At 64.5% G+C, this 12620-nt stretch overlaps 1 protein-coding gene across 3 annotated transcripts; it reads left to right on the forward strand.

The window, feature by feature from the left end:
• The first annotated feature begins 414 nt into the window (after positions 1–414).
• Positions 415–11461, forward strand: TNFRSF14 (TNF receptor superfamily member 14). Of its 3 annotated transcripts, XM_035727221.1 has the most exons (9): positions 415–552; positions 5715–5873; positions 6550–6658; positions 7142–7267; positions 8308–8463; positions 8612–8702; positions 9457–9617; positions 10496–10619; positions 10910–11461. In XM_035727221.1, exons 2-9 carry the CDS (start codon positions 5805–5807, stop codon positions 11022–11024), a joined length of 951 nt encoding a protein of 316 aa, XP_035583114.1. In that variant the 5' UTR covers positions 415–552; positions 5715–5804; the 3' UTR covers positions 11025–11461. The 3 variants fall into 3 exon arrangements, with proteins under 3 accessions (XP_035583114.1, XP_035583113.1, XP_035583115.1); XM_035727220.1 differs by lacking the exon at positions 415–552 and having other exon boundaries at positions 5378–5873; XM_035727222.1 differs by lacking the exon at positions 415–552 and having other exon boundaries at positions 5390–5873; positions 10588–10619.
• The last annotated feature ends 1159 nt before the right edge of the window (positions 11462–12620 follow it).

Genomic DNA, 12620 nt, shown 5'->3' on the forward strand with positions numbered 1-12620 from the left:
TCCACGATGCGAGGCTTCCTCCACCTCATGTGTCCCAGGGGGCCTGCGCTGTGTGCCTGCCGCTGGGGACACAGCAGTGACAAGGGATGGAGCTCCTGGTCCTCAGGAGCTCACCTTCTGGTGGGAGGTCGCCCTGGGTCGTGTGCCCCCAGATTCACGCGTGCAAGTTCTGACTCCTGATGTGGCTGCACCTGGAGACAGGGCTTCTAGGAGGTAGATAGGGCCACACGACATCATACGGGGGCCCTGATCCCACAGGGCTGCTGCCCCGAAGAGGAGGAGGAGGGTGGCCTGGGCGGCTCAGTCAGCTAAGTGTCCAACCCTTGATCTCATCTCCGGTCTTCGGTTCAAGACCTGCCCTGGCTACAGGCTGGGCGTGGAGCCAGCTCAAAAACAAACCAGAGGAGGAGACAGCTGAGACCTCTCTTCCTGTGTGTACACAGAGGAAGGCTGTGGGGGACACGCACGGTGGCAGTGTCTGTGATCCAAGGAGAGAGGCCCCGTGATCTCAGACTTCCAGTTCCGGAACCGGGAGAAACAGATGTGTGTTGTGTAAGCGCCCCCCCGCCGCCCCCACCCAGCCAGAGGCACGAGGCCCCAGAGAGTGGGGAGGGGCAGACGTGGCTTGATTTGTAGCTGGAAATGTACCCCAGCTGCTGCCTGGCAGTGGAGAGAGGGCTGAGGGTGGTGTGGAATGTTCCTGAGCCTTCTCCCCAAGCCCGGAAGGGGTTGGCCCGAAGTGGGGGGCAGCACACGGGGGGGGGGGGAAGCAGCACGCGGCGGGGAGCAGCACGGGGGGGGGGCAGCACGCGGGGTGGGGGAGCAGCACCAGGGGGGAAGCAGCACGGAGGGGGGAGCAGCACGGGGGGGGAGCACTCTGGCCTCCAGGCTCCGGTCTTGGGTGGGAGGAGCAGGCTCTTCCCATCGCTGGGGAGGAGCTGGTGAGGGACTGGGACGCACCAGGATTTGGGATGCCTGGGAGATGGGGGTCAGCGACTGATGCCCTGGTCTGGAGCTTGGGGGAGACCATCCCCCAGTTCTGCTCCCAGGAGCCGGCCCCTCAACCTCTGGGGAGCCCCCAGGCTCCCCGCACACCCTCTGGTCCTCCTCTGACCCTCAGCCGTGCATCCTTCCCCTCTGCCACGGGCATGAAGCCATGCGGTGGGGTCCGCTCTGCCCACCCTCCCCTCCATGGTGACAGTAGGAACTGCCTTCTGCAGGCTTCCCACCTCCGAGCATCACCCGTGTCCCCTCTAGAGCCCCACCCTCCCCCTCTGCAGCCTGCCCCCTGCCTCTCATGCCTCCCACCTGGCCTGCCTCTGGAGCCTGCTCATCAGCCCCCTGTCTGTCCAGTCCACCCTCCGCACCAGCCCGAAGACGGCACAGTCGCCCTGCAGGAGCAGGCCTCGGCCGCTGTGCCGGCCCCCCGCCTCACCAAGAATGGACGCCAGGCACTGCCCGTCCGCATCGCTCAACCTACGCTCTTTCTCAGAGACACCCTTCCCCACCCGGTCCCCCTCCCAGGGCTCCGCCGCATCCTTCGTCCCACCTGGCACCTGCCTCCCTCACTAAGCAGGTGCCCACCACATGACTGATCTCTGGCTTTTAGATGTGGCTCCCTCCTTAGACCTGGAGCCCCACGAGGGCGAGGACAGGCCGCTTTGCCTCTGAACCCACTGTCCAGCCTGGAGCTCACACAGAGCAGGGGGCGCTGAGGCTAGCCCGAATGCCGAGGAGAGGAGGGCGTGCCCCGGCGGCGGGGTCTCGGGATGACCCTGCTCCCGCTCTCCGAGGTCCGGCTCAAGCCACCTCCATCTCTCTCCTACCCCTCAAGACCCTGGAAATCTGTCTCAAGAAGAAAGGGGAAATGTGACTGGGGGATTCGCAGAGTCCCCGTGCACTGTCTTGACCGGGAGGTCTCAGGGAGGCAGTGGGATCCTCAGGGTAAGGCGCCCAGCTTGAGCCCTGTGGGTCTCTGGGTACGACTCGGGCTGAGTCAGGAGAGTCCCAGAGGGGCGTCCCAGGGCCGAGGTCACATGGGGCTGTGGGAGCAGAGGCCCCAGGGTGTGGGCTCACTTCACCCACCAGGGAGCCTCAGACATGCTGATTTCTGGGGGCCCAGCGTGAGGAAGGGGAGGGCCACACCCAGCAGGTGACAGGCAGCGAGGGGGACCCCTGGGGGGGTGGAGGGCCCTGTCGCCGGCCTCCTCCTTCTGGGTCACCTCCTCAGTGATGGATCAGGTATTCCTGCACTGTCACTTCCCCTGGTGCCCGGGATCTCCTGTCCAGGGTCCCTGGGAAATGGAATTAGGGAGTGACCGTGAGGTGGCTGCTGGCCAGTCCTGGCCAGTGGGACCCTTCGCCACCTCCATCAGGAGGAGCATGGCAGGAGTTGGGGAGTCAGTGCGGGTGTGGCAGGAGGCAGAGGGGTGTTGGCACCCCCACACCCTGCCTTGGGTTCCTGAGTGTGCTCTGAGACACATGTGTGCTGCTGGCGTTCCTAGAACATCCTAGAATACTTCCCAATGCAGGTGAGGGCCGAGTGGAGGGTGCAGAGAGGGCGGCCCTTCCCCTTCATTGGACACCCCCCTTAGGCAGGAAGATATAAGCACACATAGGCAGCAGGGTGCGGGAACCGTCTAACGCAGGCTGCCGGTGTGGGGACAGAGCCAGTACTGCTGGGGGTCTCATGGGGGCTCCCATGCCCCTGGGTCCGGCCTGATCCCATCCTGCCTCGGGGCCCTGTTGTCCATGGGACCAGGCTGCTAGACCTGGGGGACGATGGTCGCCCTGGGGTGGCCGGAGCGGCAGGTTCCGCACAGGGGTCAGACGGCACTCATGTCCAGGTATTGAAGGCAGGAAGAGCAGAAAGAGGAAGGAGTCCACACAGCCCACCAGGGAGGGAGGAATCTGGGACCACCCGCAGCTCCAGGACCCAGGAGTGCAGCCCCCAGAGGCCAGGGCTGGTCCTGTGAGGAGGGGGCTAGGCCCCCACGAGGGAGGCAGCCCATTTCCGGGACACCCCCAGAAGGAGGAGCGCGAGGTCAAGGACTCCTCTCCTGCGTCCTTAGCATCTCCCTCCAGTGCTCCTGCTGCTGGAGCCTAAAGCAAGCTGCAGGCAAAGGAGGAAACCCGTCGGCCACCCCAGGCCCAGCCCCGCAGAGCCGCAAGGTGGCCGGGCAGCTGGGGGACAGTGAGAAAGCAGCGGGCCCACTGATGCCCTCGGTGACTTACTTTACAAAGGCGACCGAGGCCTGGGAGCGGGGCCTGGGGCTTGGACTGGGTGATGAGAGGAGAGAGCAGCCCCCGCCCCTGGGCCCCCCCCCCGCCCCCCCCCCGCCCCCACCCCCCGAGCGCCAGCCTCTCCGAGTGGGTGGGCATCAGCACGCGCATTGCAGAGGTGGGGTCTCACCCACAGGCCGAGTCCCAGGTCAGAGTCCCACAGGACTGCGTCCCCCTGCACGCCTCGCTCCGGGACGCTGCTCATTGCTCAGGAGGACCGGAGGTGCTCACGAGGCCTCTTCCCTCCCAGCGGGCATGGGGTCGGCCTCGGCTGGCGGGGCAAGAGCCGGCAGGCCCCAAGAGCATCAGGCACGCCCCCTGGCCTCTTTGAGCAAGGAGGGGCGGGTCCAGACCATCTGCGAGGGTCGCCCTGCTCAGCTAGTTCAACCCAGTGCCCCCAGGACGGGCGTCTTGACTCTCCTGCACACCCCCTTGCACCCCAGCCTCGCTGGGCCCAGACCATGCAGCAGAGGGAAGGTCCCCAGGAAGGGTCCCGGCAGGACCTGCAGGCGACATTAGCCAGCGGCCACGCACGGGACACGAAGCTGCCCCGTAGGTGCTGCTCGGGTGGATGAACGAGTGGGAAATCAGGCACATCTCCTCAGGCCGGGGCGCGTCCCTTACAGAGTCAGACTTGGTAACGGGGCCGCACACCCACGCTGGACTTCATCTGTCCAATGACTTGTCAAATGACATCCAGTGACCGTGTGGAAATGAGAAAGGCAGAGGGCAGCCGTCCTCTTGTGTTCCTGGTGACAATGAGGGGAAACCATGGTGACCGTCCTGGGTGGGGGCTCCCTCTGACAGGCCCTCAGGTGTGGGGGCATGGCCCGTGCCCACGGGAGTCTTGTGGGGGCTCCCAAGCCCCTGGGTCCCGCCTGACCCCTCTCCTGCCTCGGAGGCTGGGCTGGGCTGGTCATCCCGGGGACGGTGGTCAGAGCGCTTCTGAGCACTGGGCAGCCCCCACTCCAGCCCCGTGACTTCACCCCTGCCTGCTTCCTTCCCTGGCACCCAGGCTGTCCTCCTCGGTGTCCCCTGGAAGTGGGACTAGGTAGTGACCCCAGGGCCAGTGGCACCAAAGTCAGGACAAGGAAGGGACTCGAGGTCCATCTGGGCTGGGCGACCGGAGATCAGCTCACGGAAGGGGGGGGTTCCTGGGTCTGGTGAGGGCTGGACCTCGGGGTCTGAGGGGAACGTGCCCGGGGCCCTCGGAGCTGGACACGCACATGAGGGTCGGGATGGGTCTGTGGGAGGGAAGCCGCCACGGTTAATTGACGGGCAGCCTCACAGATGAGGGAAGTCAGAGGGTGCCATGCCCATCACATGAGCCCCGGGGCTGAAATGTGACGTGGGAGCCACGGGGCTCCGGGGGAGACTCCCCAGGACACTTCCCATTTGAGGCGCCAGCAGGGGTGCGCTGCCTCTCACCAGCCCCAAGCCTGTGTCAGGGCACCAGGCGTGCAGGGGTCCCCCATGCAGGGCCACCAGCTCTGCGGACAGCGGTGGTGTTGGGAAGCCATGGTTGGGGGAGCCCCTTCCGGATGGGGAGATTAGGGTTTGGGTCTGAACACAGTTCGCACCCCAGAGACCCTGGGCCAGACCGTGTTGCTTTCTGAGCCCGTTGACCCATCTGTGAAATGGGAGCAAGAATTAACCAGCCCAGCCCCCTCCCAGGGACAGGTGGGGTGTGGACCCAGCGGGTGGGGCTCAGGGAAGGCAAAGCGTCACCCCCTCCCTCACTCCCACCATGGGTCGGGGGAGGGGGGCGGACTGAGGGTGCTCCCCTCCCCCAGCCTCCAGCGGTCTGGGGAGAGACCCCTTCTGCAGAGCTGTGCTCAGGAATGTGTAGGTGGAAACCAGCCCTCCCCAGTCCCAGCCAGAGGGCACTGCGTGGGGGGACGGGGTTCCTTTGGGGGGACGGTCACCCTGCTTCAGCCGATGCTGTGACAGGGAGCAGGAAACCAGGAGGGCTCCTTATGGCCTTGGTGCTGGAGGGAAGCAGCTGGGTGACTCCCTGGGCGTCAGAGCGGCAGGGGAAATGCAGATGCACGATTCTGGGGGGGCACCCGGCTCTAGAGGAAAGTCAGGGGGGCTGCTGAGGGACAGGGGGGAGGCCAGGAGAGCTTGCTCAGCCAGAACTTAGCGGGGCAGGAGGAACGGAGCCCGAGGCTGTCTGTGTGGTTCCCGCCTCCGGCCTTTGCATACCCCTCCCCTTGGCGAGCACTTCTGCTTTGCCGGGCAGCTCCCGCCTCCTGCTCAGCCAGCCCCGCACCCCTCTCCCGCCCGTCGCTGTGGGGTCCTGTGGGGTCCTGGCCCCTGGCAGCCTGGCTCCCACAACGGCAGATATTGGGAGACGGAACTGAGGCCCAGTTCCGATCGGAATAGCCTCCCCCATCGGGCCACCGACAGTTTCTCTTTCCCTTTCCTTTTAGAGAAGGCAGGTTCCGGGTTGAGTGTGAGCTCGACCGGCTGGCGGGGGTCCTGGGACAGCGGCTGGGGAATGAGGGGTCCTGAAGAGGGACATGGAGCCTCTTCGAGGCTGGGAGCCGCCCCCCTGGAGCCTGACACCCAAGGCTGATGCCCTGAGCCAGGTGAGTCCCCCGAGCCTGCGTGTGCGTCTGCGTGTCTGTGTCCCAGGTGTCCCCAGTCCTGGCCCCTGGGTGTGCTCCTGCCCTCTCTGCGGACCCTGCCCTGGGCCATACCCACTTCCTGTCTCACGTGGGCTTTTGTCTCCCAGCACTGTCCCTCTGGGCTGAGCCAGCCCCTGGCACCCAGTCCCCTGGTCCCCGAGGGTGGGGGAGTAGAGTGCCAGGAAGTCATACCCACCAGCCGGGGAAATGCTCCTCTCCTCTGTGGACACCCTTCCCTTGCCACCCTTTTCAGGGCCCGCAGGACAGCCCCACACGGCAGGAGGCTGCTCTTGGAAAGCAGGCGGTCAGGGAACCCCACCCATCTCCTCCACCCTCCGCCTGCAGCCTGGCTGATAGTTGATAAGATAACTCCTTACTTGTGCACAGAGGACGGTTCCATGACCCTGCTGGGCCGGCTGCTCCCACACTGGAACCAGGTTCCCCGGATAGCCCCCCTCACCCCCAGGCCCAGAGCCACCTGTGTCCCCTGCTGGGCCGGTGACTCCTCCAGCCATCCCTGCTCTGACCCTGTGGTTCCCCAAGGGCTGTTGCTGCCCCATTTCACAGAGGGTGAGCCTGAGGCCCCAGGGGCCGCCCTGGCAACTGCTCTCCTCCATGCGGATCCTGTCTCCTGCAGGCCCTGTACCTGCTCCTCCTGGGGTCCCTCCCCTGTGCCCTGGCCATGGCCTCGTGCAAAGAGGAAGAGTACCCAGTAGGGTCCGAATGCTGTCCCAAGTGCAGCCCAGGTACGTGCATCTCTGGGGGGACCCACCCCTTCCCTGCCTGGGGCCAATACCTCAGCTCATGCTCCACTCCCTGGGGCCATCTGAACCCCCCGGGGGCAGGGGCACAAACAGGGGAGGGCTGAGTGCCTCCCCCCACCCCCAGCTTTGACTCTTCCTCCCAAGACCCTCTCAGCTGCAGTGCACAGGGATGTGGTCTGGGGACCCAGCCGGCCCATTTATGGCCAGAAGCTGGGGCCCAGAGCCGGCATGGGGCACAGTCATGCCCACATGCACCGGGACATTCCCACTCCCCCCGGCCCCCTGCCAGAGCTGGCTCCCTGGTGAGAGGCAGCAGGACAAGATGTGCCGTGTGGAGCACAGCTCAGGTGCCTTTCAGTGTCGGGGGGGGGGTGTCCTGCCTGCTGGGGGCTTCCAGGCAGCAGGTCGGGTGAGCGCCCACAGGGCTCTCCCCAGGCCCAAGTGACACAGCCGCTCTGGGCACAGGTTACCGGGTGAAGGAGGCCTGTGGGGAGCTGACTGGCACGCTGTGTGTTCCCTGTGACGCCGGGACCTACACAGCCCACCTAAATGGCCTGAGCGAGTGTCTGCAGTGCCGCGTGTGCGACCCAGGTAAGGGTCCTGTGGCCATAGCCGCCACCCCCCTCGGGGCCCACGTCCTGCTGCAGCGGTGCACCCACGGGGCCAGGACCGGCTGTGCCTTGCCCCGCCTGCTGGGCCTGGGGGACTGGACCTTGTCCGCCCACAGTGTGCAGGGTCTCAGGACCGCAGCCCCCACACCACACCCCTGAGGGCCCCTACTCATGGCCCAGCACTCGGACCCTCGCCTTCTTCCTGCCAGGTGGTCTGGGGTGGAGGGACCCCAGGAGGAAAGGCAGGACCCAGGAGAAGGCTGCAGTGCTTTTGGGTCCAGCCAGGTGGGGGTGAGGGCTTGGAGCCTCGGGCTCACCCACAGATCCTCGATGCCCTGAAGAAAGCACCTGTTTTATCGGGCTGAGGTTGAGGTACAGATGGCAGGCGAGCCTGTCCCTCAGCAGGGGCTCGGGGGTGAGCCCAGGCCCAGCACGACCCCGCCGCCACTGCCAGCTCGTTCCGTCGCTGCCCTCTGCCTAGCCTGCTTGCAGCATGGGACCCTGCCCGAGGTGGGGCAGCTTCAGGTGTGGGTGGCCTAGGGCTGGGACCTGCCTTCAGGGACTGCCCCATGGTTGACTGTGGTTCTCACTTCCTGTGTGGGCCCCGCGGGTACAAGGCTGTTTCCCCATCAGTCGGCTCCTTTCCTGAGGACACCCTTCCACCACCCTCCTGACAGCTGGCCCCTGCTCCTTTTCCAGCCCCTGGTGCTGCGGCTCAGGTCCCTCAGAGCCCCAAGGGACACACCCTGTGCCCAGCAGGAACAGGCCCGGGTCAGGCTGGGCAGGGCATACACTTGGCCCGGTCCTCGGGCAGGAGCACAGCTGGACCCAGACACACACACCAGGCTGCAAAGCTGGGCTGGGGGGACGGTCACCAACCTGTCCCCAGGCCCCCGGCAGGAGCCCAGAGGCCTGCGGCTGCTGTCCAGGCCTCTGCCTGGTCTCCTCCTGGGACGGGGCGCTCAGCACTGGCCATAGGAGCCCGTACAGCTGCTCTCAGCTCCTTCTCCTGGGTCCCAGCCATGGGCCTGGTGACCAGGCAGGAGTGCTCCCGAAGAGAGAACACTGTGTGCGTCTGTGACCAGGACCACTTCTGCGTCAGTGAGAATGGGGACGACTGTGCCGAGTGCCGTCCGCACACACTCTGCAGACCTGGCCAGAGGGTGCAGGCCAGAGGTGAGCTGCAGACCCTGGGCGCCCCGACTCCCTGGTCTCTGCTCAGCGGCAGAGCTGAGTGGCACCCCCTGAAGAGACAGACCCCAGACCCAGCTTCTCTCCTGGCCTGGGCCCCTGCTCCCCTCTGCCCAGCCCTCTCATTTCTTAGGCACCGAGTGGCACGACAGGGTGTGTGAAGACTGCCCTCCCGGGACCTTCTCAGCCAGTGGGACCCTGGAGGAGTGCCAGCCCTGGAGCACGTAGGTGATCCTGGGGTGGTTTCAGCCCCATGTCCCCAGGAGGGGCTCCTCCATGCTCCCCTGGCAGATAAGGGCCCTCCTCCAGTGGAAACTCCAGGGATCCCCCTCTGCTGCTCCCCATCATGTGCCGGCCTCCAGGAGAGAAGCTGGTGGACCCCGTGGCTCACACCCCCTATCACGGTAGCTGCTGCGAGCTTCCTGGAGGCCAAGGATGGATCTTCTCTCCTGGGGCAGATCTGGAGGGAGCTGATGCCCCGATTCCTGGGGCCCCTGTGGTTCTGGGGTGTCCCCAGATGCCAGGGCTGTGGGGGGCTCCCAGTGACTCTGGAGTCAGGGGAAGGCTGTCAGGGAGGTTCTCAAAGTGAGGACCTTGTTCTTCCTGTGACAGAACCCCCTGAATGCCCATCCCCGGGTCCTGGGGAGAGCCTGGGGTGACTAGATGTGGCCGACATCCTGCCTGTTGTCCCTCTCCTCTGTCTGCCACACTGGCTCTGAGGTTGCGCCCCCCTGACCAGGGCTCTCTCTGCCCTGTCTCCTCGGACCCCGTCCCCGCCCCTCTCCCTGGGCATCCCTGTTTACCCACCTCTTCCTTCCCTCCCTCCGTCTGCCTGTAGTGGTGAGGCCTGAAAGGAGGCCAGACCCGAGCTCCCACCCGGAGCCACCGGAGCGGGCTGTGCCCCGGGCCCTCCCGGCTCTGAGCGCCGGGCCCTGCGCCCGAGCTGCCCCGGACCCTCCCGGCTGCTCTCTCTCCTAGGTGTAGCGGCCCTTTCGAGACACAAGCTGACCCTGGGACCAGCAGCTCAGATGTCACGTGTTCGTCCTGGGGCCTTTATGCTTTTGTGAGCAGTCTCATCTTAGTGGGGCTCTGTGTCCTCACAGTCCTCGGGGTGAGGATGAAAAACCGACGGTCGCCTGGTGAGCACGGTGCTGGGTCCCATCAGGGCTTGGGGCCCAGCAATGGTGTCTCCCCGCTCTCTCCCTCTCAGTGGCGGGGGAGGCGGCCGGCACGAGCGTCTCCGGGACTCCTTGGCTCCTCTCAGGGGGTCTGTGCCGGCCTGGGGATGTGAGCTTCCCACTGAGTGGGAGTCCTGATGTCATGGGCTCTCTGGGGGCGGAGGGCCGGGAGGACAGGGTCCCCTGCTCCGGGAGCCCCCTGCCGCCCCCATGCTCACTCCCCACCACGGACCCCCAGTCCCCGTCTGCCCTCAGGGGCAGAGAAGCACCGGGCAGGCTGCAGACAGGTGGGGGAGCACGGGGGGGCGGTTGGAGGGGCAGCAGTAGGCCTCCACGGGCGAGGCCGAGTGCCCCCACGAGGCCACATAGCATTCATCCATTCCGCCCCTGCCCACTGACCCGCCTGCTGTGGGCTCCACATCTGGGCCAGGCCCCAACCCTGTAGACCCAGCTCTGGCCCTTGGGGAGCCCCGGGCATGCCCGTCAGGGAGCAGGCACTCAGCAAAGAAGTCCAGATGGGGACGGTCGCCCACCTTCTCGGGCTACTGTCAGCTAACGTGTCCTGGGTCCTCACACCGGGGCCCCCAGGCTGCAGGCAGGTCTCAGGGTCCCAGGCTCTGAGCGATTCTGGGGTACCTGCTCCCTGAGGGGTGGGGGACCCACCTCTGTGAAGTGCTCACTCCCTTTCCCTGGATGACCATCACTGGAGTGAGTTAGGGACAGGCTTTGGCAGCTGGGGACTCAGGCAGGAGGTGCCCCATGTTGGCCCATGTCCTGGGCCCTCTGCTGGACAAGTCCAGCAAGGAGTCTTGTCTACATGGGTTTGGCCTGTCCCCCAGGGGGTCCTTCTCTCAGGGAGAGCCACAGCGGGAGAAGCCGGAGCTCGGGTCCCTCCAGCCCCCGTCACTGTGACAGTGTCTCTGTTTTGCAGGGGGATCCACCAAGGCGAGATTATTTCACCAGGTATCACTGACCGTTCCCACCCGCCCCCGACCCACTGGAGGTGATGCTGTTGGGTGGGTGGGGGTCCCAGTTCTCGGAGGGCCCTGAGTCCTTAGTGTAAGGCCAGGCCAACTTGGGAAGGGAGGCCCCAGTCCTCCCCTTAGAAACCCAATGACCCTGAGCACTACAAGGCCCCCCGCTGGACACAGGGCGGCCAGGCTCACCAAGAAAGACACTTAAATTCCAGCCCCGAAGGCGCTAGTGAGGCGCTAGTCCCATCACAGAAGGGGATGCTGGGTCTGTCCATCCAGGTCCCGCCGGCCCCACCGGATGTCACCACAGTGGCTATGGAGGAGACAGCGTCCGTGTCCCCCAGGAGGGAATGACCCACTCACGGATCGATGGCTCCAAGAGGCAAGTGCCTGAGCCGTCTTGGGCTGTGCCTGCTAGAAGCTGCCAGGCCCCCATGGGCAGAATGTGGACTGTCTCTGGGCTCGCTTCACACTCTACCCAGCACAGGAAGACCGGCCACTGCTCAGGGGTCCTGGGGACCCCGCACATCTCCTGTCCATTTCATTAGGGGCCCAGAGCCCTCCACTCACCTCTATGCTGTCCTCCTGAGGACATGGTCACAAGCCTCTCTTGGCTCCAAGCCCTGCCCACCCCCTAGCCCTCTGAGCCTCAGCTTGCCCATCTGTAGGATGGGCCTGCTAGCACCTACCTCATGGCTGAGATGACATGGGACGGACCACAAATGCGCCATGATATGAATGACCAATAGGAATGATTTCTAAATGGGACTGGTTTGCTCAACAAATCAAAATTGTTTTTTAATTTGCCATTAAAAAGTACACTTTACAGATGCTTTGAGAGTATGTGAATATCCTGTTTCTCCTGAAACTTCCACCCACTGATGAGTGTTGCCTGAACAGCGAGTTTTGAGGGTTTCCAGTTGGTGGTGTGACCCCCCTCCTCCGCGTGCCGGCGAGTCAGCATCCGTGGACAGAGCTTCCCTGTGCCCTTTAGGCCCGTCACGCGGTGCCTCATGCTTCCTATTTCAACAGTGCGTTCTAATACGTTACTGTCATAATTCTGGGCGCTCACACGGTCCCAGATTTGTCTTACAAGACGCCCTTCAACTCGTTTCTGAGCCACAGTTCCTACTCTGTCCCTGAGAATCCTCAACCCAGTCACATCCCAGTGACAATGAGCACAGCAGGCCCACACGCTGGCTTCTAAGATGTTCTCCATCAAAACCACCGGGCTGTTCACAGGAGCAGCTTGTCCCTGGCCAGGGCCTCAGGAAGGGGTCACGTACAGGACAGGCTCCCAGTGCAACCTCCCTTCAAACAACATTCCCAGTGTTAGATGCGGCCGCTCTAACCAGCACCCATCAGCCCAAAGCGCATCTGCCCAAAGCGCCCCCAGAGGGTCCCACCTGAGGGTCATGACCAAGTCCACATACGTCACTGTCCTGCCTGCCCACAGCCACTGCGGCCACCACAACACCTCATCCCAGTGTCTAAACAGCGTGAGGTTGGGCAGTGAGGACCACCGCGATGTCTTGGGGCACCTGGACCAGCGTGCCTGGCGCGGGTGCCCTTGGGCTCACCTGTGCAGGCTGACGGCCAGGCTCACCAAGAAGGACACTTAAATTCCAGCCCAGAAGGTGCTAGTGAGGCGCTAGTCACATCACAGGCATTTCCTAACCTTTGAAAGCACCACAGAATTCAACATGTGACATCCCCCCAAACACATTTTTACAAACAGCACATGCAGTGACTTGGCTCCGAGCCCTCACCACATTTTAGCCCTTTTGAGTCCTTCTGCATATTTCCTGCCCCCATTCTACCAGGCGCCTTTTTTTGAGAAACACAGATCCAAGGGTTTTAACACGGCCACGGAGGAATGCCCAAAGGACTCCAGAGACCAGCCCAGAGCCTCTGCCAGGAGCTCAGGAATATGGGGGGAGGAGGGGGGAGGCGACAGGGGGTTGGGGACCGAGGGGGCTGGGTCCTCAGC

This window comes from Zalophus californianus, chromosome 4, assembly GCF_009762305.2.
Source record: "Zalophus californianus isolate mZalCal1 chromosome 4, mZalCal1.pri.v2, whole genome shotgun sequence".
In the NCBI taxonomy this organism is placed as follows: domain Eukaryota; kingdom Metazoa; phylum Chordata; class Mammalia; order Carnivora; family Otariidae; genus Zalophus; species Zalophus californianus.

Excerpts from the sequence above, each read along its gene's own strand:
- TNFRSF14 (XM_035727221.1), top strand. The coding sequence starts at position 5,805 with ATGGAGCCTCTTCGAGGCTGGGAGCCGCCCCCCTGGAGCCTGACACCC. Across the intron at positions 5,874-6,549 it reads AGGCTGATGCCCTGAGCCAG|GCCCTGTACCTGCTCCTCCT; the intron begins GTGAGTCCCCCG and ends TGTCTCCTGCAG. Across the intron at positions 8,703-9,456 it reads GAGTGCCAGCCCTGGAGCAC|GTGTAGCGGCCCTTTCGAGA; the intron begins GTAGGTGATCCT and ends TCTCTCTCCTAG.